The sequence below is a fragment of the Parasteatoda tepidariorum genome, chromosome 5 (assembly GCF_982258835.1).
Source record: "Parasteatoda tepidariorum strain Cologne lab strain chromosome 5, Ptep-v5.0, whole genome shotgun sequence".
NCBI lineage: Eukaryota > Metazoa > Arthropoda > Arachnida > Araneae > Theridiidae > Parasteatoda > Parasteatoda tepidariorum.
The window spans coordinates 87,414,837-87,441,027 of NC_141759.1; the positions used below are offsets into that span (position 1 = coordinate 87,414,837).

The window sequence follows — 26,191 nt, forward strand, 5'->3', positions numbered from 1 at the left end:
TAACATACTCGCATGTTGTATGTTCTTTTATTTCTCTATTGTTCATATACCATTACAATTGGCCCTTAATTCATGGTCCCGCAGTGGACTGATGGTTAAGACACGGTTCCCAGCAGATCACCGAAGTCAAGCATCACTGCCTGCGGTCAGTGTGCGGGTGGGTGACCACTTGGATCAGTCTGCGTAGGGACCGAGGGTGTGCGGTATTGGTCCACGTTAAACTGTTATACCGTGAAGTGCTCGACTTCGCGTGCAGGTCGTCGGGCTACCGAAGCGGGGTGCCATCCCCTCTGCAGAGGATCAAAATTGTGATGGCATGTCTTCGGATCATCCTCAGGGATGTTTCCCAGACCGTCGGCAATAGCCCATTGTGAAGCTCTAGTGCGACGTAAATGAACAAATCAAACAAACCTTAATTCATGCAAATCCGATTATTAGATAGCTAAAATTATCCTAAGTGTTCTTCTTTGTCAGCGCAACAGCCCCTTGCGTTCCTTGGCTGCCTCAACACCTGACAAACGCCAGCACATCCTATCCATGGCAACTCCCTTCCAATTTCTAATCTTTAGAGTTTTCCAATCATTTTTGATGTCGTAGAGCCATCTAGTAGGGAGTCTGCATCTGGGGCGATCCAGAGTGTTATTTTATTAATTTTTTTTTTTTTTTGTTTCATTGTACTTAGGTCTGAGTTTAAGAATCAAGCTCAATACACATGAAATAATTTTTTATTATTATTTATTTTTACCAACATTCGGATTCTTAATTAATCTCGAAATTATTGTTGCTGATTTTCACCATCGATGGTAAAATATTTTCGATTTTAAGCATAAGTTCAGTTTTAATCCTGGTAAGAAATTCATATTTCCTTTTTTTTTTTTAAACCATATTCATTTTAGAATTACAAAACAATTGGTAACATGAGCGCGTACTTTGACACCCATTCGAATATTCTGTCTAGAACAGAGAGTTCGCTATTATCTATTTTATTTATCAATGCTCCACGTTTTAACTACAATACATTATCAATTCCTACACAAAACATCACTTTCTCCCTTAAAAATCGTGTACTAACATAAAATGTGTTATCATTTTCACCTATTTATCAGCAAAAATTCGGTGAAAGCATGACTGAAATTCCAATCTCGAAAGAGACTAGAGTTGTAATCATGGGCCTGAATAATTATCATACTCGTTGAAAGCAATCTCAACTTGATCAAAGTGGATTGGTTTCAGCAACTGTAAGAGATAAGTCAATAATATTCCACTAAGAACGAAACTTTTTCAGGCTATGTTTAAAGTGTTTATTTTTCGATAGAAAACCTAAAGTACGTTTTGTGGTATAAATTTTGTTATGTTCTTAGTTTTTGCGAATATATAGTTCTTAGTTTTGTGATTATATGTGCGTATAGAAAGTATATTGCAGTTGAAAGTTGATTAGATTTAAAGACAGAGTAGTTTTCATCACTTCATAATTACAGTAAGTACATTTTAACTATATTTAATATGCATAGATTTTAAATAAAATCAATACTATGATGAAACGAAGTGAAATTTAAAGTAAGAGTTTAAAATTTAAGTGGAATTTAACGAAATAAAAAAAATTAACTTTTTAACCCTTTTGAAGGCCGTGGTAAGTATACTTACCACCACGTTTTACCACTTTTAATTTAGGTTTCCATTTTTCAATAACTTCAGCTTTCTTGAAGTGAGTTTGAATAAAATTGGTAACCATTTGTCACTCTTAAAAAACGTATAAAAGTTATAAAATACATAATTCCTTTTGAAGTTTGTAGCATTTAAGGAATTTATTTTATAAATAAAGAAAAATAAAAGTCAGTAAGTTCCTAATAGGCCATGTTAAATATATTTACCACCAAAAAAATGGCATTTTTATAAACTAAATGAGTTTTTTTTAATATCAATTACTGTTCTTAAAACAATTTCAATTCCAAAAATGCTTTAATTTACCTTTACTAGAAATAAAGGGCCCGTTAAAGGGTTAACTGCCAGAACGCTTGTCTCGCTCTCGCGTTCCTCCAAAACTGATAACACAATTATTTCATTTTTTAAATTTATTTCGATGGAAACGAAGAAATTTGTTTTCATCAAATTATATTTTATATTAATAACATAAGTAGTTATATTATGACCTAAATATATGCTTTTGCAACATTTTTAAGGACCAAATCACATTCGACATTATCTATTTTGTAAAAGCGCTAAATCCCAAACAATTTATTCTAAGTAAGTGATACTTTTCATGTCAGGGGGTAAACGAGTTGAATTGAGTCTAATTCGACGTTTTGTTTCCTTGGTGTTGGCACACAAGTGTCGAAAAATACCGAATGCCAGGTCACGACTGTACCTAGCGGATAGCAACTGGAACACAATATTTTGAACTATTTTTATATTTAAGAAAAGGATTTATGAATCGAAGATATTTCTTAACATAACAATCAAATAGAACATTCTTACTGCAATCCATCTTTATCAAAAACTCAAATGACGTCATTGCTTACACAGAATTCCTTCTTTCGATCTCTGATTATTAATTTTATTTTATTTTTTAAAAAAACGGGGAATTCTACAAGTTTTATCGTTATTTCCACGAATCTCAAAAGAACTTTACTACGTACTGCACAATATTTTTCGGGTACTCAACAAGCGAAAGGAGTACGAGAGAAGAAAAAATTTATTGATACTTAACGTTCGTTATGAACGTTAACCCTTTCGAAGACCGTGGGAAGTATACTTCCCACCACTTTTAATTTAGGTTTCCATTTGTTAATAACTTCAGCTTTCTTGAAGTCCGTTTGAATAAAATTGGTAACCATTTGTTAGTTTAAAAAAACGTATAAAAGTTATAAAATACATAATTCTTTTTGAAATTTGTAACATTTATAAAATTTATTTTATAAATTAAGAAAAATAAAAGTCAATAAGTAATATATGGTCGTGTTGAATATATTTACCACCAAAAAAATTACCTTTTTATAAACTAAATGGGTTTTTTCTTTCTAATATCAATTACTATTCTTAAAACAATTTCAATTAAAAAAATACTTTAATTTACCTTTACTAGAAATAAATGGCCCATGAAAGGGATGTACCAATGATTTTTTTTTTTTATTTTTTTCTTTTAATGCAGAGTAGAAATGCTGCACAAATGACTAAACACAAGTTCTAGTAATCGTGGAGTGATCTCAAGCCATAGTTGAGCCACAAAGCTGGAATAAAAAATTTTAGCAATTTCCAGATTATGGCCTATACCCTCGTCAACAATTAAAACCATAGACTTATAATGCTCACGATGCATTCCAGTGGTCCTCAACTCCCGGTCCACGGATTGATACCGGTCCGTGGATCAAATGATACTGGGTCGAACAAGGAACATTAAACTATTTTATTTACTGTTTCTTTCGAGTATGTACGACTTTCCATGGACGGGAGTTTAACCTGGAGCTGAGTGACGTCACATAAAGCTGCACCAATAACCTTCATGTTAGTGTATTTGATTTTGAAAGCATGTTTCGATATGATTTAATTAAAATTATTAAATAAAAGCAATCAACGTAGCGGGTCGCGATAAAATTATCAAACGTTGACCCGTGCGCGATGATATAAAGGTTGGGGAGCACTGCATTAGACGACTGCTCAAGATGCTTTTCACATGGATACCAACAACCCTATCACGTGACTCGTTGACCGGTTCACTCCTTTTGCGGAACCACGCAATGTTATTTCTAATTTCATAATTTCCTTAACTTATAATCAGAAAATAAAACCAAATGCTAAGTTTTTATCTCTAATCTCTAAAATCAGTACAAACTATGAAATCCAAACATAGTGATTGTTTATGGGCAATGATAAATAATTAGGTGAGGTCTGATCTGGTTAGTGTTGATTTTATTTCAGTTTTTAAAGTTTGCAGTGGCAATATGAGATTATTTAAACAAACATTCAACTTAAAATTTTTCATCATTTTGTTTTGCGATTCCTATATTTAAAATAACATTAGTTTCTTTTTTTAATAAACATTTTTGTTTTTATAGAATAGAAATAGTTCTTAAGAGGAAAAAAAAAACGAGTCTCACATTTTACATGCCCATCAAGTTTGGAAATAATAAACTATAATTAAATGATCGGAAATTTCAGAAAGGCATTACATAAAATCCCTCAATAAAAACTTAAGCTTTTGTAAATATTAATTTATAAATAGGTGAAATTATGTAATTATGGTTAAATTATAATTTTCATTAATTTTGCTACTTAAATCATACCTACGTATGCTGTTAATGTTAAGTGAATTCGTTTGTGTCAAAATTCGCTAATTATTTTCCTTCTTCTTTATTCTATGCATTTTTGCTATCAGTTTTACCAAGTAAATAAATCTCTGATTATTGGTTGGAGCTTTCTTTACTCCTCTAGATCTAATTTGCACAAAGCTTCATTTTTTTTTCAAAATCTACAGCACTTATCTGCAAAACTTTTAGTTGTTGTTATTTTGTTTCCCTTGTTACTATATATACTTTAACATGAAGTTTTTCTGAAAATTTTGTTGTTAAAATTTTCCTTCATGTTTAAAAACAATTTATTTCAGCAAAAAAAAAAGAAAAAAATTTATAATTTCTGAGTCAATTATCCAATTTTCAGTTTTTTTTTTTTTTTTTTTTTTTTTTTTTTTTAAAGAAACAAAACATTTTGTTAACAAATTATTTTAAATCTAGAAATTTCACAAAATGAAGTTTTTTAAAAACCAATTCTAAAGTTTCTCAGAAGGACAACATAATTACCATTTCCTTATGAAACTAATAAAATCAGATGATTCTTCGCAATGCACTAAAATAGTTTAAACATGAAAATCAGCAAGTAAAATATTGTACATTAAACTTTTAAAAATATTACGTTTAATTCGACTTTTTATTGCTATAACTTTATTGTTTTGAACTGATGAGTCAGTGTAATTTTTAATAAAGTATCTGTTACTAGACTACCGCCCGAGGATTTGTAAAACATCTAAAAATAAATTACATAAATGCATCATAAAGTTTTCAAGTATCTTTTTTTAATGTAGTTTTCTTATAAACTACTGATTCAATATGCTGCCGTTCTAAAAACTCCATAAAACACGAATATGACTATTCTATGACTAACACGTGGTTATATACATAAAATGTAATCTATTTATCAATTTTTATATCAATTTTCTATCTTTTTTTCTGGGAACTAGACGAAATATTTCATTTGGTATATGAAACAGAAATCAAAAAATTTTAGATTTCATAAAACACTGATCGATTTAAAATCTAATCACCGGCCGCATGATTTTTATTGTTGAAAAAAGAAAACAAAAATTTTAATTTTGTTCGAAGATAAATTAATCTTACTTTTGTTTATCTATTTACTTTATCTTTCTGCAGATTATACGTTGTGATTCATAAACAATAAATATGACATATGTGGTTGGGATTTAAATTTTATCTGCATGAAAAATATCAAATAGATTTTACTTTTGTTTGACCGGGATATCGTTGTTTTTACGAAAGTGAGAATCAAAACCCACGTGAGTAAAAAAATCTTATCAATTCACAAACAATAAAAACCTTACATTCCTTCATAACACTTTAAATAACTGGAAAATTATTGCACTCTCATTACTACCATTAAAAAATATATATTATTTGAATATTCGAAAATTCCAGAGTAGTTGGAGGGTACATTCCTTTCTGAAAGTTTGTAATGTGCCAATAACAAACATAGGCAGAGATTTGTAAAATTAAACAAAACAAATATTAAAACTCCGAAAACAAGTACAAGGAAAATTACAAAAAGGAAATATAAAAAATTGTTTTTTTACAGTAGAGTTGATTTAAAGAAAACGCAAACTTCGTCCTAAGACGTAGAATTCTTATCAATTTCATCGTGAAAGTGTTAAAGATTGACGTACAAGAATAATAAACAAATAAAAACACTTAAATGGTACTAAAGTTTATATTGCTATGAAATTAGATTTGGAGAACTTAACGAAAAGTTGGTACGTAATGTCTTTTTATAATTCTTTTCTAAATATGATCAAATAATCTAATCAACGTACTTTTGTCATATAATATATTGTTCATACATCTTTTCAATGTAGACTTATAGCTCTTAGAATAAATACACTCTATAAACATGGATATCTAATAATCCTTCCGTCTATGAGCCAAGTGAAAGTTTCAGTTCAAATTTGTCTAAGTGAAAAGTTTGAATAGCTAATGGTTAAATCGAACAAATATATTATAATAATTGCTAAAAATAATCACTTCTTAAAATAAGATCTAATATTACAATTTATTAAAGTTAGTGCCGGTTACTGGGCTCCATCAATAAAGTCTGCCCTCCCTACAGGGAAAGTTAATAAACTAAGTCACAATTATGGCTATTTCTTTTCGTTTTATGAGGATTGTGCGTTGGTTTCTGACTTAAACATAATATTAATGATACGGTAGACAAAATCATCTTGTTTCTGCTAAATAAAACCTAATAATGAAAGCTTGAGCTACCCCTTTTTCATTTTTTGCATATAGAAACACGTTCTTTTAAATCGTGTTAAAAAATTTGCTTAAAGATTTTACTACTAAATAATACGACTCCCCAAAAACACATAATATTAGATAACATTGGAAAACCAACAAAATCAAACGTTAAAGACATAACTTTCGAATATTAGTAAGATACAAAAGGTCGTTGTTTTCTCTTCACTATATAACGGGACATTCTATACTAACTAACATTTTATCTAGCTTTCGCCGTAATATTATTTTGAATTGATTTTGATGCTATATAATATTAGATTTTATATTTTCTGTTATTATCTAGAGTCGTATTTTTGTTTTCGGATTGAGCTCGGATTAAGTTTTCGGAAATCAATTCAATATTTTGGATGGAACCGGAAATAATATAAATTCTTTCAATATCAGGATGTTACGTTTATGAAGCGTTATGTGAACAGGCTTTATATTCCTTATTATTATTATGACTTAATTTTTTTTATTATTGTTAAGAATAAGGTAAAGTAAAAAAATACTCTAAGTTTTATTATTGCGATTTGAGTTTAAATTTACACTTAATTTTACTATTAATGATAGTTTTATGTAATCTATGAAATTCTTGAAGGTCGTGAGCATTAAATAATTTTAAGAAAATTAGTATCACAACATAAATACAGCGTAAGGTTTGTCATATTTTGACTGTTATCCCTTATTTGGGCTATATTTTCGTTTATTTTTTGGGTAGCAACATAGCATGCTTGTAAAGTTAAGTGAATTTGTTTTCTGCTAAAACTTCTTCTTCTTTCAAATCCCCATTTCTAGCCTAGCTAGGCAAGGTCCATGAGTTTGTTCACCTTCAAAAAGTCTAAAACAAGTAAGGGTCTTTCTATAAGGTCTTGTTTTAAATGACCGAGGCAGTCCAGTAGATGTTCAGGGGATGCCTGGGCCAGTGGCGTAGCGAGCTTAACTCGCGCCCGGGGCACAATACCCTTTTAGCGCTCCCCCCCTCATTCGAAAACCATATAATACGAGTATTATATGTAAAATATACTCGCAAATAAATAAATAAACAAAGTAAAATAAATAAAGTCATTGACTCAAGCTAGGCTTTAAATTTGAGACAAAAAATGTAGTTGAGAGAACAAGACTAGATTTTGAATTAGTTCAAAGATATCTATTATTTATTTTACATATTTATAAAGAAATATTTTAGAAACACGCAGTTTTAAAACAATAAAAAAGTAAGTATTTATTATCTCTAAGGAGATACATATATTTAATAATCATATGATTATAATACATTAATAAAACTAATTACTATGTCTAAATTTTCCGTGTTTTTGATGAAGTAAATGTATCAATAATATCATCAAAATTGATCATTTAAAATTTTTCTCTTCCCACACTTAATGCTATGTCATTTAGGCGATCTGTCAAAATTAATTTTAATTTGCTGAATGAACGTTCGCAGCTAGCAATTGATACTGAGATAGTCAGGAGTATTTGAAATGCCGCTCTCAGATTTGGAAAAATATCTTCTCCATTCGAGATTGATTATAAAAGTAAGAAATTATAATGGAGTTTTAGGTTTAATTTCTTTTCTACTGCGGAGTAACATTTTGCTGTCATATACTTCGATAAAAAGTTCTATTACATTGAAATCTGTATTATAAAATTCACCCGGATTTTTACAATTTTTTTTTCAATGTCGTTATCAACATTATCCTTGTTTAATAAATTTTCAACGTCTAGTAGAAATCCAAATTTGAAATTAAAGTCACTTAATCGTTTACACATTTCTTGTTGGAGACGATCAAAAGTGCTTTCCATAACGCGGGGAAATTTCACTTTCTGCTAAATGACCACCATAGCCAATTCTCCAGGCAGGTATTGTTGTATCCATATCCCATTTTTCACAAAGAGACTCTGCTTTTTCTATTGCCACTTTACAGAGCTCGTCTCAAATTTCGGCTAGTTCAGTCGCTAATGATTCAAGATCATGAAACACTTCTCTAAAATTCATTCTAGAATCTTGTAATCTGAGCTGCACACGATCAATCCTTCTTAAGATTTCGTACCAGAAATGAACTAAAGTTATAAAACTAAAGGTTAGTATATTTTGTAACAGAATTGTAGCTTCACTTCTGTTGTCACTTGTAGTGGTAGTGTGCTCTGCTAATTTTTCTATTAGTTCTTTTATATTCTATAGCCCATAGATGATAACGATAAAAGCTTGTATTCTGGCGCTCCATCGCGCTTCAGATGTGTGACCTGCCATCACGGCAGCATTATCGCAAAATTGTGATCTGCAGTTTGTTAATGAAATTTCATCGTAATTTAATTTCTCTAAAATTGTATTTTCGATCGAGGTTGCATCTTTAGCATGTATTTCAATAAAACTCAAAAAAGATTCTTTGATGGAAACTTTTTTATTGATAAAATCAGCATCTACATACCTAGCGACTTGGGACATTTGTTCTCGATGAGAGATATCAGGCGTTGAATTAAACAAAAGTCCACAATATTTATTTCTTTTGATATCGTTTATTAGTTGATTTCGAACTGTAGATGCCAGAAGATGATTTTGTTGTTGTAGTTCATTTACGTCGCACTAGAGCTGCACAATGGGCTATTGGCGACGGTCTGGGAAACATCCCTGAGGATGATCCGAAGACATGCCATCACAATTTTGATCCTCTGCGGAGGGGATGGTACCCCCGCTTCGGTAGCCCAGCGACCTGCACGAGAAGTCGAGCACTTTACGGTAGCACAGTTTAACGAGGACCCATACCGCACACCCTCGGTCCCTGCGCAGACTGATCCAAGTGTGTCACCCACCCGCACACTGACAGCAGCCAGTGATGCTTGACTTCGATGATCTGCTGGGAACCGTGTCTTAACGATCAGTCCACTGCGGGACGCCAGAAGGTGAATGAATTCATTTGTGGTGACAAATATGAGAACAACAAATTTTCCTGTTAACAAATTTTTTCATGCTCTATTCACTTAATAATAAAATCGTCGAATAGATGTAGTAAGTAATCTTATTTGATTTACTACTTACCAAGAATGCCTTGAACTTGAAAGGTAATAACATAATGAAATATACAATATAATTTATGCTGACATTAAATTTATATACAACATTTAATAACATTTCATTTTTATTCTAAGCAGAGCGCGATGACAAGGACGTGAATTAAATATTGAAATATATTTAATATGAATTAAATATTATGAGTAATATTTATGAATTAACATTTATTATATTACACTGGCACTAATTTAAAATATATTTTCCAGAAATCAATTATAATAAAAAAAAAAATTATCCAGCAATTTTTTGTTTTGCGGACCATTTGGCGCCCCTTTGTGAGTAGCGCCCGGGGCATGATGCCTCCCCTTGCCCACCCCTCGCTACGCCACTGGCCTGGGCCGAAGAGCACTGCACTTGGTACAGTACAGAGGGCAAAACACTTTTCTCCTCCAGAGTACCTCAGTGATTTCAGGTGTCCACAGCCGAGACGTGTGATGGCAGTTTGAGACTGACGGTCTTTATCAGCTGTCAAACAGCTACCCGGTCTGGTACCAATTGTGACTGGGTGGAGTGAGTCATGCTGATTTATTTTTGGCTTTAGCAATGGAGAAGAGCACTGGAGGCGCAGTGGCCTCTGCTGCACCTGCCTTGGCTAGAATATATGTCATTTCATTGCCTGATATATCTACGTGTGAGGGAATCCATTGTGCATGAATTCGACAATATTTGTAGAGGTGCAAAAGTTTATAAAGGATGTTCGTGCTAGTATTGTCTCTCACTCTGTGCCAGCTAGCCAAGTGCTGAACAGCGCTCTGCTATAACTAAATGAATTTAGTGAAGATTAAAGTTTTTTCACTTTAAACAAACAAACAAATATAACTTTATTGAGAACAAAAACACATAAATACAAAGAATATATATTCGTCGTCAAGAGGAAAATCCTGTCCAGGCGACAAAGAAAAGTAATACAATAAATTTAAAATAGAAATTTAAAAAAAAAAAAAAAAAAAAAATACAATCATAAATTATTTTGCTCATCATAAGACGTCATATATTGTTGAACACTGTAATAATAGAAAACAAAAAAAAAAATGCATGAAACTATATATATAAAAAAATAAATAAATAAAAAAAAAAAAAAATAAATAACAAAGGTAACATAAGAAATTCGTTTGGATTGGCACAAGACTGGTATAAAAAATCAAATGCTTCCTTTAAAGTGAAAAATAGAGATCTAAATCGTCAATGTTCATCACAAATTGAAATAAAGCACGCTTAAAAGAAGAATATATTTTGATGTTTTGCAACTGAAATGGTAATTTATTATATAATTTAGGTGCTAAGTAAAAAAACTGTTTTCGTGAAATTTCTTTTGTAAAGAAGGGAATCTCATACATTTCAGTTGGTCTCCTTTCAGACACATTAGTTTTTAATTTGCATATTAATTTATTGTTGTGTAAATAGAGTAAAATACGAAAAAATACATTATGGCGAAATGGTAATAGGTTAATTCTTGTATATATATTGGTAGTAGTTACACTTGAATTATTTATATTTAGAGAATTAATAATCTTGAAGCATTTATTCTGAACTGAGATTAAGGGAAGTAAATTAGTTTTATATTCACCGCCATATATTATCGCACCATAATTAATTAAAGAATAAAACCAGGAGTAATAGAGTGCTTTCACAAAATTAAAATGAATTTTATTCTTAAGGTGATAAAATTTAACTAAAACGAAACGCAATTTTTTAACTAAATTGTTAATATGTGTTTTCCATTTTAAATTAGAATCGATATATAGTCCTAAATATTTGATATTGTTTACAGATTGTAGAATATAGCATTGACAATTTTCATTAGTACTTTTGCAGGAGAGAGAGTGAAATTTTAAATTTAAGTTAAATTCTGATTTTCTTAAACTGAAATAAATATATTTAGTTTTATTTAGATTTAAATTTAAGTCATTTATTGTAAACCATTTTGAAATTATGCGTAAATCAGATTGAATTTGAAAAATTAGTTGATTTAAATCAGTGCAAGAATACAAAATTACGGAATCATCAGCATACGTTATTATCTTACCAAAAAGTTTGAGTTGACAAAAGTCATTGATGAATATAATAAACAATAAGGGTCCTAGAATAGATCCTTGAGGAACACCACGGTTTGAAAAAATATAATTACTAAAATTACTTCGGATTTTAACTCTATGTTCTCTGTTTGAAAGATATGAAACAAACCAATTTAACATAATTCCTCTGAAACCAGCAAATTCTAATTTTTTAATTAAAAGATTGTGATTGACATTATCGAAAGCTTTTGATATATCAAGAAATATAGCTACTGTTGTCTTATTTTCGGCAATACTATTATGAATAAATTTTGAAAATTCCAAAAGAGCTTTTTCTGTACTTTTGCCTTTAATAAATCCATGTTGATTAACAGAGAAAAAATTTGTATGTTTTAAATATTTGTACATTTTATCAGCTAGAGCTTTTTCAATGATTTTGGAAAAAACAGGTAATATTGAAATTGGTCTGTAGTTTGATAGGCAGTTTTTATCGCCGGTTTTAAAAATAGGAGTTATGGTTGCTCTTTTTAAAGAAGTTGGAAATATGGATGACTTGATTGAGGTATTGATGAAATTAGTTATAAAATTTATATTATTGAGAGCAAATAGTTTAATTAATTTTACATTAATACCGTCATAGTCAAAGGAGTTTTTATTAGAAAGAGAATTTATTAAGTGAAGTACTTCACAATCATTCAATTCTAGGAAAACAAACGAGGTTAAACTTGGTGAAATATATATTTGCAAACTGTTTAAATTTGGGTTTGAGGTATTGTAGGCATTTGCAAATGATTTATTGAATTGATCAGAAGATTCATAGTCGTTTAAAATATCAGGTAAAGTAAGTGATTTGCTCTGATTACCAATAATACCATTTACAAGATCCCATTTTTGTTTATTTGAATCACAATTTAAAAATTTGAATTTGAAATATTCTGATTTTGCTGTTTTAATTAAGTTCTTAAGCTCAGAAACTATAGTGTTATATGCTGTTTTGTAAATAATATCCCATGGATATTTTCTAGTTTTTTTGAATAGTTTTTCCTTTCTTCGAATTAAAATCAAGATATTATTAGTCATCCAGTTATTTTTGGCTTTTTTGTTTGATTTATGCTTATATTTAAAATTATTTTTTAAATTATTGAGTTTGAAAACAAAACTTCGATATTGTTGATCAAGAGAATCTTGAGGATTGTAATTAAATTTGTAATTTGACAGATAATTATTGAGCTTATTATAGTTGATTGAAATTTTATTTTCAGCTTCCTTAATTTTATTTACCTCATCGTAATGAACACTGCAAAAGGTTGGATAGTGATCGCTTATGTCATTTATGAATATTCCGGATTTGATTGAAAATTTATTTGTTTTTACGAAGACATGATCAATGCAAGTTGATGAGGAATTTACTCTAGTTGGTTTGTCTATGTAATTTTGAAATCCAAATTGGCATAATAAATTAATATATTCATGAGTAATAAAATCATCACTTAGAATATCAATATTTATATCACCCATCAGTATTATATTAGGATATTTAAGCTTAGAGATTATTACTTTAAGTTCAGTATTAAAAAAATCAACAGTAAAATCATGAGATCTATATAAAGATAGAAATAATAAATCTAAAGATTTGCAATAAAGTAATATAGATTCTGCGGAAACAAAATGTATAGCTAACTCTGAAATATCAAGACATTTTTTAATAAAAACACAAACACCTCCAGAGCGATTATTATTTCTGCAATTAAAGAATGAATTATAACCATCTATTGAGTAAAAATTAGTTTCATTTTGGTAAATCCAAATTTCCGACATAATTATGACACTTATATTTTCAATCATGCTAGAAATATGTGAAATAAAATTATCAAAGTTGGCTCTTAAACTTCTAATATTTATATGTAAAATATTAATGTTTAACTTACAGGTTGAGGTAATAAAAAACTTTAAATCGTCCAAATTTTCAATTTTTTGGCAGTCCGGCACAGATAAAAATGTTTCTTCAGTTGGATGGAGTATTAAGGTCTTGAGATGATTTCACACGTATTATTTTGGACGATTCATCTTTTCTCAGGAATATTTTACCATCACGAACCCAACAAAACTTGAATCCCTTTTCAGATTTAGCCTTATCTTAACGTTCGCTAATTCATTTAGTTCGCTAAATTCATTGATTCAAATGCATTATATTATAAACACTGAAGTCCCGCAGTATCGTAAAGACACGGTTCCCAGTAGAACGCTGTAGTCAAGTATCACTGGCTACGGTCAGTTAGCGGGTAGGTAACCACTTAGATCTTAAGGACCGAGAGTGTGCGGTATCGGTCCAGGGCCGTAACTACGCCCGGCCCCGACGGTCAAGGGGGTCTCTTCAAACCTCATCCCAAGTAGCACATAATATTAGATAATATCAAAAAATCGGCAAAATCTAACGTTATCTTGCACAACTTCTAATATTAGAAAGATACAAAAGGTCGCTGTTTGCTCAGCCTTATATAATATTAGATTCTATACAAACTAATATTATCTAGCGTTCGCCATAATATTATTTTGCATTAGTTTTTATGCTATATAATATTAGATTTTGTATTTTCTGATATTATTTTGCTTTGCTTTTTATTTTTTTGGAGTAAGCAGGAGGAAGATATGGATAGTAGTAGAAAAATTCGGCGATATAATTTTACTTAATTTTCTGTATTGTTGTGAAGCAATAAAACATAGAACAATAGTTTTATGTCATTCCATGCATTTTTTACTTAGCAATACAGAAATACTAAATAAAATTATATCAGTGAATTCTGCTACCTTCCATTTTTCTCCTCTTTACTCCAAAGTATATCTAATGTTCAGCTGATTTTTTTGAATATTTCAAACTTAATTAGGAAATATTTTATTGCAACTTTTATTGATATTTTTTTTCTTTTCTTCATACAATGGGTTTTAAAGCAAAATTTATATCATTAATAATTTTCAAGTCTTTAAATTTAAAATGTACTCTTAATTTAAAAAAAAAAATGAGCCTATTTTATCAAAAGCTCAATTGAATTTGTTAGTTTGTAATATATATATATTTTAAAATTTGTAATTTAAGCCATTTGTAATTTTACAATTATCAATCATTATTTATATTCTGAAATTGTAAATTAAGAAAACCACACTACATAATTGCTAAGTTAAATTTACATTTGAATTGAGTTGAAAATTTACCTTAACTTTTTTTTCTACTAGTATATAACTAAGTTATTCATTTCCAAAAATATTAAAATTAAATTATATCTCAAATTTTTAAATTGTTATTTTTTGTAATAACTGACACAATAAAGAAAATTGAAAAATATTCAAATTACTTACTTGCATAAATTATTTCACTTCTATCACTGAAATTAAACAGAGAAATACTTACGTAACTTTATCCTTTTAGAATCTGAAATTTTACCTACGAAACACTAGAAACAAAACATAAAGGCACCTGTAGAAATATTATCAGGGAGTGGGGAAAAAAAACTTTTATGAATTTTAATTAAAAAAATTTGCAATTATTTTTTGTAATGTAAAAATAATTTTACATTGGGACATCAGAAATTTTTAACTATTCAATAATTAGTTAAAGGTACTATGTACTTTTATTTACTGAAAGTTTAGATAACATTTATAGGTCAAAACCAAAAAAAAAAATTTGTAAATATTGTATTTTATCAGAATTAAATTTTCCCAAACATTTAATTGCATACGAGAATGAGACGAAAAAACATAACATACTTTTTTACTATAAGTTGCTTTTGTATTGATCCAAATTTGGACCAGGGGGAGGCAGAGGGCCCCTCTAAAATTTAAGTGATGGGGCAAACGATGCGCTTCGCCCCTCCTGAAATTTAGACACTCACAAAAATAAAGTAAAATCGGTAATTTTAAAAAAAAAAATTCAATTTTGAAGCTATTTTTGAAATAAGAAAACTTTATATTCCACTAACATTTATGTGCTTTGCCTCTTCTGATATTTAGTTATTCGCCAAGACGAAGTCCATTAAAATAGGTAATTTTAGAGAAGAAGAAAAAAAAAGCTATTCTTTCTCAGCTTTGAAGTTATGCATCAAGTAGGAAACTTTATTTTGTTATGGGCGATTAATGTGTTTTTTGACTTTTGGAAAAGTAAAGTGAAAGTGGAAAAAATATTTTAATTCCAATTTTCAGTCTATTTTCCTTCGAAATAGTAATGAGGGGGAGAACATAGTGTTTCGACCCTTTTGAAATTTCAAAGTGCTAAAAAATAATAGAAATTGGTAACTAAAACAAATTTCATCTTTGAATCTATTTCCAAAGAGAAAACTTTATTTTCTTCTGAAATAAAAGTGAAGGGAGTGGGGAATTTGCTTCTCATCTTCTGAAATTTAGACATTAACATTAATAGAATAAAATCAAGTAAAGTAGGAAATTTTAGAAGAAAAAAATTGTTTTGTTTCATAACTTCGACGATATTTTCCAAATAGAAAACGTAATTTTCCTCTTAAATTATAGTAGGGGGGTAGGAAACTTTATTTTCTTCTGAGATAAAGTAAGGGTGGCTAAAATGTGTTATCTTCTGAAATTTAGACATTTGAAGTAATAAAGTTCAGTAATTTTTTTTTTAAGAAAAAAAAAACTTTGAATCTATTTTCCAAAAAGAAAATTTTATTTTCCCCTTATATTAAAGTGACGGGGCGAAGAATATACTTCTCCCCTTCTGAAATTCAGACATTCGCAGGAATAAAGTCAAGTAAAATTTATATTTAACTCTTATTTTCGACTTTAAAGCTATTTTCCAAATCGAAAACTTTATTTTCCTCTGAAATTTAATTGAGATGGAAGATAATGTGCGCCACCCCTTCTGAAAATTTGACATTCGCTACAATAAAGTAAAGTAGAATTGAGAATTTTAGAAAAAGAAACTACTTTTTTTCCAATTTACGAGCTATTTTCCAAATTGAAGTAGAAATTGGTATCTTATGATTAGCATTATATTTAGACGAAAAGGAGGCTACTGTGGACATGGGGGACAGGAGTAGACAGCATGAATATTTTCCCCCTAGTCATATTTCCTCAGTGAGATGTCGTAAATTGGTAACATTTACGTACAGTGAACCAAAAAAGTACCACCCTGAATAACTTTTGATTTAATGATCGGATCTTCACGTTCTAGGACTCCATCTTAATAATTCGAGGGTGTGACATCAAATATGCAAATTAATTAGTGCACGATATTTTATTTTAAGTTACGCAATCAGACGCAAAAACATACTTTCTCTGAATAAACATTTCTAACCCCCGTAATATAGGAGGTAGCTGTAATCTGGGGAATATGGTCCCTCAACTATTAATAGTTGGGTCGGATGAGCTATCCAAAGTTTGGACCCCCAAATGTTAATTTTATTTTTTTGTATTTGACTACAGATCGAGAGCTTTTTAAGGGAATTGAAAAAATTTTGCACACGATTATAAAATTCTGTTATCTAAAGATAATTCCACGCAAGAAATAACTTTTAGTAAATATTTATTATTTTTTATTTAATAATAGTCTGATGTTGATCATTTACGTCGCACTAATGCTGCACAATGGGCTATTGGCGACGGTCTGGGAAACATCCCTTGAGGTTTGATCCTTTGTAGAGGGGATGCCCCCCCCCCCGCTTCGGTAGCCCGGTGACCAGCATCCGAAGTCGAGCCTTTTATCGTAGAACAGTTTAACGAAGACCAATACCGCACACCCTCGGTCCCTACGCAGACTGACCCAAGTGGTCACCCATCCGCACACTGACCGCAACCAGTGATGCTTGACTTCGGTGATCTGCTAGGAACCGTGTCTTAACGATCAGTCCCCTTTGGGACAATAATATTCTAAAAACTTTTGAATCGTAAGGCATATAGTTTTTTTTTAGTATCATTTTAAAGTATCTAATTCCACATGGAAAATACAAATTTGAGCGAAATTGGTTGAATAGTGCATTAGTTCCTGAGAAATCGAGTTTTATAAGTACGACTTTCTTAAAATTTAATTTCTCAGGATTAATCGATTTCGCTGAAATTTTGCATTTTGTCATGTTTAAAACTTACAATGTTTTGTAATCCAATTTATATGCGAACAAATAACTTGTTTTCATTAATATATTCACTAACATAATACATAAATAGTTAAAATGACAGTTAATAGATGGAGTACTGAAAGTTTTTGAAAGGGCCTCTGCCGAAAATGTTTGCCCCAGGGCCCCGAGTAGTGAAGTTACGGCACTGTATCGGTCCTCTTTAAACTGTTCTACAGTAAAGTGCTCTATTTCGCGAGCAGATCGTCTGGCTACCAAATCAAGGGAGCCATCCTCTCTGCAGAGAATCAAAATTGCGATGGCATGTCTTCGGATCATCCTCAGCGATGTTTCTCAGACCATCGCCAATAGCCCATTGTGCAGCTCTAGCGTGACGTAAATAAAGTACCTACCTACTAAAAGTTTATTAATATTGGACGGCGCGCTTTTAAAACGCAAAAATAAGTTTAATCGCAAGTTCGGCTTCCTAGAGAACTCCTCCAGATACCCGTCTCGCGTCGTGGCGGGTACTATGGTTACGAGGAAAGGTCACTTCGAATAGGGTTGTGGGGTGAATAGTTTTATCTTAATCTTAGCGTAGGTCGTCATGAGTAAGCCAATTGACACCTTCTTTCCTACATCCCCCCCATTAGAAATGTGCTCTCACTTGTTACCACAGCAGCAGAGATTGCCCCAGACTTTCAGTCTGGAGGAGTTCTCCTCAAAGCCGCACTGTAGTAACGCAAAAGTCAGACAATATCAACCCCTTTGCCACCTCGGTTTAGTTTTATCCGGTCATCCATCCATTCGTAGTATCATATTGTTGACAAAAAAAATAATTTTTTTTATCATTACTTCTTTGGAGGTATTTAATCACTTTTTATCGCTGATAAGCAATCGATTTTCATCGATAATTATAATCCATATATTTAATCGATATGGGCCATGTGATTATCCGTCTGTCGCTCAGGTTTTATTTGTTTGTTTTCATTCGATTATGAAGTCATACGCCTTAGGACCGCTCAGTTCAACTTATTCTGCCATATTTTAATTAATTAAGACAATACTACTGAAATATTATGAAGAAAATATTAAATCATTTTATTCTTAACGTGTAAATAGTTGTTTTTTGCACTTTTTTTCTCCATCTAACTTAGTTAATTTATTTGGAATGCTGTTTGAAATGGGTCAGCTCATCTTAAATCAAAATATGTGCTATTTCACACTATGAATTGGCAAACTCTGGAAAAACAAGTACAAAATTTCTATACTATCTACTAAGTTCTCTTATTATCAGAGAGCTTTACTCCCATTCTTTTAAACTTGGTGAGATATTGAAAACTGCGTTAATTTTTTATATAAATCTCATCTTTTTTTCAAATAATTTCTTTGCTTTTGTTTATGCATATTATTTTCAAGTAATTTTATTGCACTTATTTTCTCCTTTGTACAAAAATTTCTTCATGCGCTAGTGTATTGTGGGAAAATTATAATATAATAATAAAAGTATATTATAAAATAAAAGTATATATTTAAAGATACTTTTAATTTTATAATATAGCTTTTCTCTTGCTGCAGTACTGTTGGTTAGTGAATGTATGTTAGTTATTCACTATATTATTATTTATAAATATGCTGTGAAATAAAATTGGTAAGTTATGTCATTGATAAGTTATTATTTGGTTTAGTTATGTCTTAGTATTTATTTCTTTTGATATTTTAAAAATTCTATTTATATGCTATCATTTCGAAATAATTAATTGTTAAAAGAAACTAAAATAATTAAATTTGAGTGCAGTCAAACTAATAAAAATTTTGTTCAAGGTATAAATTAGCAATCGGGTGCAACTCTAATTTGGCAATTTTTTATATTCTTACAGAAAATTAGGAAAATTATTTAAAAGTGAGATTTTGTAATGATAAATAATCAAGATTTGTGGATTTTTATGCAGTGTCAAGAATAATAAGCAATTTTTAAAATGAATATTTTTAAAAATTATAATGTTTTTGTTTAAAATAAAAACCAATATTTAGATTTTAATGTATTTTAAATAATGCATTCATTAATTGTAGCTTTAAAATTATGTTCTAATAATTATTTATTTTAAAAAATTATCTCATTATGACAATCGCGAGAAAAGTTTCTAAAATTACAACTGAAAGATGCTTTCATAAAATGGGTCATTTCATCACTCAAATGCAGGAACCAAAATTCAAAAAGGATATTTTTTGCAAATTATGGTTGTTGTTTAAAGAAAGTGTTTAAAAAATTTTTTTTTTGATATAAATTAAGAATAACCCAGTTTCATGAGTAAAATTTTCAGACCCCTGAATTCATTAAATCCAACTGCAATGAGAAATATTTGACAATGTGGCTTCACTCAAAATATAATAGTGATTTCTTCAAAACAAGAAAAAGCTCACTAGTTCTTGAAAGTAATCACCATCAAAATGAGAACATTTAAAAAAAAAAAAAAAAAAAAACTTTTTTAATCTGATCTTAATGTATTTTAATGACATTAGTTTATTATCATTTACTATCATTTAACTGTTAATTATCAAGTAAAATAACTTGTGTTATCCATGCCATGATTATAATATGTCCCATGCAGTTATGTCCATGATTATAATATGTCCATGCCCAAGTAAAATAACTTGTGTAGCCATGCCATGCATGTCTTAACATTTCAAACCCTCAAAATTCTCAAAAACAGAGGTTTGTCTTATACATCAGTAATAAAGTTAGACATTTGTTGATCTTGAAATATCAATGCATCATAAACTCAAGAGTTAACCTTTATATGAATAACTGCATAAATTTACCTTTAAAACTTATCAGTTTGAAAAACTATTTTTAATATGTTATATCTATGCTATTAATTTTACATTTTCTCATTTTTTTTACGTAAAAGGTTGTTTTTTTTTAGAAACAATATTTTAATTTACATTTAAAAAATTAAGAATAAGTAAAGCTAATTTATTCAAAAATATTTTAAAATATATAACACGAGGCAAACTTTTAAAACGATACTATAAAGCTAAAAATTTGAAGATTTCAGAACATTTTGTCAGATTTATTAATCTTAGTGTTGTCATACAAACCCAATTCTACAATGAATTCTATTTCATCCTTATCTGTTGAGTCCCACAAAAAAATCATCTCCCCCCCCATCCAAAGAATTAAAAATTTCACATATTTTAAAATAATTTGCAATAGCATTTGAATTCACAATTTGTCACGCGTCTTGCATCGTTTAACGCATGACCTTGATAGGAATAATGATAGACTTGTACACACCCGACATACCAGAAATTCGCTATTTCGGAATCAAAAAGAGGTTGACTTATACAATGAGCAGGGTGCATAGCGTTTTTAAAAAGTGCTTAAAGGTGCTTATTTTTATTCGGGGTTTGTAAAAAGTGCTTAATTTTCTATCTCTTAAAAAGAAATTTTTTTGCCGTGTTGATTGTCGTTCTGAATTACAGAAAATGCATGATTTTCCATGCAATGTTTATCAGAAAGGTAATTATTTTAATTAGTATGTAAAGTTTTTGAAAATGATTTTATGTTTGTAAAATAAGAACTTCAAAAGATAGAAAAAAATAATTTTTATCACTGTAATTTTTTTTCGAAAGTGATTAAAAATGTTTTTTGAGTGCTTGAGAAGTATTTAATAGGTACTTATTTATTGTTGAAAAATCTGGCTTCCCTGACTGAGACATGCAGTTGTCTTGATTACAAAATGTAAAGTAAAAATTGTTTAAAAGCTCTAATTATACCTATTTATTTTTGCATTTAAAAAATATCTAAAGTTAGCGAATTTATTTATTTTAGGTTACCCTTGTTTAAAAATGGATGTAGCATCCATTTCTTTCTCTGGCTCTCGTCAGCCTGTCAAGCATGTTATACCTCTTGGAAGGCGACTAGCTTACAGTTGTGGCCATGTTTTAAATGATCTATGTGCTTCCATGTGGTTTTCTTATCTGCTTATATTTGAACATTCTGTTTTGAACCTGAGTAATTTTGTTGCTGGATCTCTGATGCTTCTTGGGCAGATTGCTGATGGTATATCCACCCCATTTGTTGGATTTGAATCTGATCAACCCAATGATATGTTCCTATGTAGGAAATACGGCAGAAGGAAAGCTTGGCATTTAGTTGGTATGAGCGATTATATTAATTATTTTTTTTTATGTAGCTTCAGGGTGCGTAGCATTTGTAAAAAGTACTTAAAGGTGCTTCTTTGGGGATTTCGTTTTTAAAAGCTTTTAAAGGTGCTTTTTTCAGCTGGCGTTTTTAAAAAGTGCTTTTTTTCTTCCCTTCAGTGATATCTGGTGGTTCTTTTTAATTTATTTTAATTTTATTCTTATTTATTTTATTTTACTTCTAACACTTTTTTTGACGTAGGGGGTAAGGGTACTTTTGTTCTGAGTTCAGGGTCAAGTTGAATTCACTCGGTGATGTGGGAAAGTACTGATTGTTTCGATTTATGCCCGTTTCTTTTTGGGTTTTTTTTAACGCTAAAACTTTTTATAAAAAGTTTTTGTTTTTCACTAATGTCATTGATTGAATATGAATTTTTTGAGTGCTTGAAAATTTTTTAAAAGTGCTTATTTTTGATTCAAAGATTTGGCTACGCTCCCTGAGCTTATCAATTTTATCCTGCAAGTAAAACTTTGAAAGTATGGGTTTTTATAGTTTTAGAAATGTCATTTCAGCCAACTTAGAATGAATTTCTCAAAGGATAATAAAAGGAAATTTAAATTACAATTGTTAGCAGAAATACTTTTAGATTTTGCCAGAGTTTAAAGACATCACTGTATGCTTATCAAGCATTTATATGAATGTTTAATTTATTTATAAGTGGTTACTGGGTCGACAGCAGTGGACTGGGTCCACTGTTGTCGACCCAGTCTTGGTGCTGCGGTCTGACATCACCGCTCGCTCTCGTTGCATCCCTCACGGGAACTTTGAAGTCCTCCTTTGCATCCGACACGATTTGTGGTGCTTTAGTCTTGCGTGACTCCGGGCCTTGTGCCTTTAGGTCCTCTTTCTGCCTGGCCTTAAGTGCTTTGTAGGTTTCGTAATGGCGGGGCATCAGTCAATTGGCGTATGGGCAATAATTGCTTGCGTCGCGACAACAATTTCCTTATTTATAAGTGGTGAAGGTCAAAATAATACATTTACAAATCCAAGACTAAAGTAGTGATTTTGCTATCACTTAAATTATAAAATTGAAAACTTCACTGCTATGAAATACTGTCACCAATATATATCTTCTACAAGAATCAGTGAGACTAACTAAAGTTCATAATAAGATCAATAAGAAATTTAAAAACTTTATTTTTTAACTTTATAAAGAGAGAAATAATTTTATTTGCTAAGGACTTGAAATGAAAAACTTATGATGCATTCCTTTTGAAAGACAAGGAATTAAAAGTTTATCATAAAAGATCATGTGTAAAAGGTCATGTTATAAGTCTGAAAAAGAAACTAATTTTCTTATTTTTAGTCCATTAAAAAAAACTTAGTTTCTAAAAATTTAGTTTTGTGTTTTTGTTGGATTATGATCAAAAGTTTTATTCTCAATGAACTTTGTTTGTTCAGTTTAAACAATTGTAACTTGTATTGGCTTGATATACAGAGCTCCAGTTTAAATATGGACATTATATAGTCTGAAAGTGGTCAAAATTTTAATTAATGATAAATTCTATTTGGTGATAAAATTGTATTGTAAATTTTGCTTACAGCATCTAAGAAACAATTGCTGTTATAACCCAGCTCAGAGCTTCACTTGAAATATCAAATAATTTGCAAAATCATTTTATCATGTTATAGTTTATTATTACAACTATTTTTATCAATGCAATTCAAAATTTTCACTAATATTTGTTTCCTAAATGCAACTGGGCTTATAGTTTTTTATTGAATGATTTTACTTGGAAAATAGTTCCTACATTATCAAAATTATGTGTTTTATAGAAGTTTCATAACCATGTGATTGCTTTGACTTGATCAGTAAATCAATGTTTTTACTTTTTCATTTATTTTGTCTTTTTTAAATACTATACTTTAAAAAAAAATAATAATTATATTTTCATAGCTGTTTTTCTGATTAGCAATAATAATATATAGATCATCTTTTATTAAAATAACTTTTATATAGTTATTGCCTTAAAATTTAAATGTTAGATGTCAACTTTTATTCCTTATTAACTAATAAATTATTTTAAAATAATAAAAGTTCATGGTAGCAATTATTATGTATGTATTTTGTTTGATTTGAAAGTTTTATGAAATATATCTTAATTATATCCAAATTTATAATTTATTGTTCAAGTTATAAATTTTTGTTGGTTATTATAATGAAATTTTGTATGTAAGTAAAAGTAGTTTTCTTATAAATATTGCCATCATGTTAAAGCATCTGAAATATTTTAATACCTTTATTATCTATATATAGACTTGTTACTCCTTTTAAATCAATGTTTAAAACTGGATACAAATTTGTAATTCGAATACACTTAATATTTTTATGAATATAGCTTAAGTGTTATATAGAAATATGTTAGTTAATGTTAATATACTAAGAGATCAAAATCTCTAATTCTGTCAACTAATAGAGATTAATGTGTGTTTTTCTGATTATGTGTGCTATTAAAATTGTGTGAAACTATAATGTACTACTAATGGCTTTTACTTAAGTTCAGTAAAAAGATCTAAATATAATTCTTTAAACCACAATTCTTTATAAATTGCGTTAACTTTACAACCAATATTGGAGAATTTGTTGGAATTTATTTCTAATGCTCCTGATAATTTAATCTTTTTCTATAACTAATAAATATTTATTTGTATATTTTTGTGTTTCAATATATTTGTTCTTAAAAATTATATTAAAGCATTAAAATTGACATGTTTAGTTGGTAAATTTATTAATGACACATGAAATGATTTATGTAAGACAAAATTCTATTTAATACAAAACCTTGTGTTTCAAGGTTTGCATTATAAAGATCTTGTACCATACAATGATATCTTTAATTCAAATTTATTACTATAAATATATTACAAACACTATTTTTTATTAATAAATTAAAATTGATAGTGATCACCAGATTTGAAAACATTCAATGTAAGTGTAACAGTTAAAGTGTTATATAATGTGAGTTATGATCATGATTATGATTCTGCTACAAATCCATTATTTATGATTTTTTGAAATATTTTCAATTAACTTCCAAATTTTCTTAAAATTAAAATGAAGTTGTAATTTTTTTAAATGGATTTGTTTATTCTTGATAAAATTACTTTTGATTTACAAGAAGTTTATTTATTTTTTAGGTACAATATGTGTGATATTTTCTTTTCCTTTCTTATTTATGGATTGCATAAGTTGTTCCAATTCATTCGAATATGCCAAGTTTATTTATTATGGAGCTTTCATAATTATTTTTCAATTTGGATGGGCCTCAACCCAAATATCTCACTTATCTCTCATTCCTGATCTAACACCACTCTCATGTGAAAGAGTTGAGCTTAATTCCTATAGGTAAGTTTTACTCCAACTTAATTTTAAAAAAATTTTCCTCACTGAAATTTTAAAATCTATTTTTATTTTGATGCAAGGATTTGTTTTTTATGCACTATCTTATAACTTTATTTGCAATCTTGCTATTTGCGATCATTCGATCATTTATTATTATTTATTATGGAGCTTTCATAATTATTTTCCAATTCCGATGGACCTCAGTCCAGATATCTCACTTGTATCTCATTCCTGATCTAACACCACTCTCATGTGAATGACGGGCCTCAGTCCAGATAATCACGATCTTTTATTATTATTTATTATGGAGCTTTCATAATTATTTTTCAATTCAGATGGGCCTCAGTCCAGATATCTCACTTTTCTGTCATTCCTGATCTAAAATCTATTTTTATTTTAATGCAAAGATTGGTTTTATGTGCATTATTTTCTTATAACTTTAACTTTATTTACAATCTTGCAATTCACGATCGCAACGCTTGAATATGCCACTCCATGTTTTGACTCTCCTTCTCAGTTATATGGATATGTACTACAATATTTTACCCTTCGATAATACTTTTCCTGTTCAATTGTCAAAAATATTTCTTAAAATTTCCACAATGTATTCTTTTATAACTGTGGCTAATACAGTTTTCAGTTCCATACAGTTTCCTTACATAAAAGCTTTTTATCGATTTCAAAATCAAGACTATACTGTACTTCCTTCTCTTATGACACTTGAGATTAGGTTTACCTGAATCTGAGTCAAACATCAAAATTGTCAGAATAACTTTTTTAGCCTGGAATAAGAGGCTTGGTTATCCTGAGAATATCTAGAACAGTGGTTTCCAACTGGCGGCCCGCGAAGCCTTTTTTTTTTTTTGTGGCCCACAAACTAAAATATATTAGTTGTCATTTTTTTGCGGACAATTTTCGTAAAAAATCTGTATGAGTTTAAAAT

At 29.6% G+C, this 26,191-nt stretch overlaps 1 protein-coding gene across 8 annotated transcripts in view; it reads left to right on the forward strand.

Moving 5' to 3' along the window:
- Window positions 1-26,191, forward strand: part of LOC107453639 (major facilitator superfamily domain-containing protein 12) — a 56,228-nt gene that overhangs the window by 14,182 nt on the left and 15,855 nt on the right. For 4 of the 8 annotated variants that reach the window (XM_087164454.1, XM_087164453.1, XM_043049920.3 and 1 more), the window contains 2 exons: window positions 21,534-21,860; window positions 25,044-25,251. In XM_087164454.1, the coding sequence (XP_087020580.1) occupies window positions 21,551-21,860; window positions 25,044-25,251 (518 nt within the window). In that variant the 5' untranslated portion in view covers window positions 21,534-21,550. Of the gene's footprint in view, window positions 1-1,200; window positions 1,478-3,777; window positions 3,894-18,678; window positions 19,025-21,533; window positions 21,861-25,043; window positions 25,252-26,191 lie in introns of those variants that run through there. The other 4 variants (XM_043049921.3, XM_043049923.3, XM_043049922.3 and 1 more) reach the window with 4 other exon arrangements.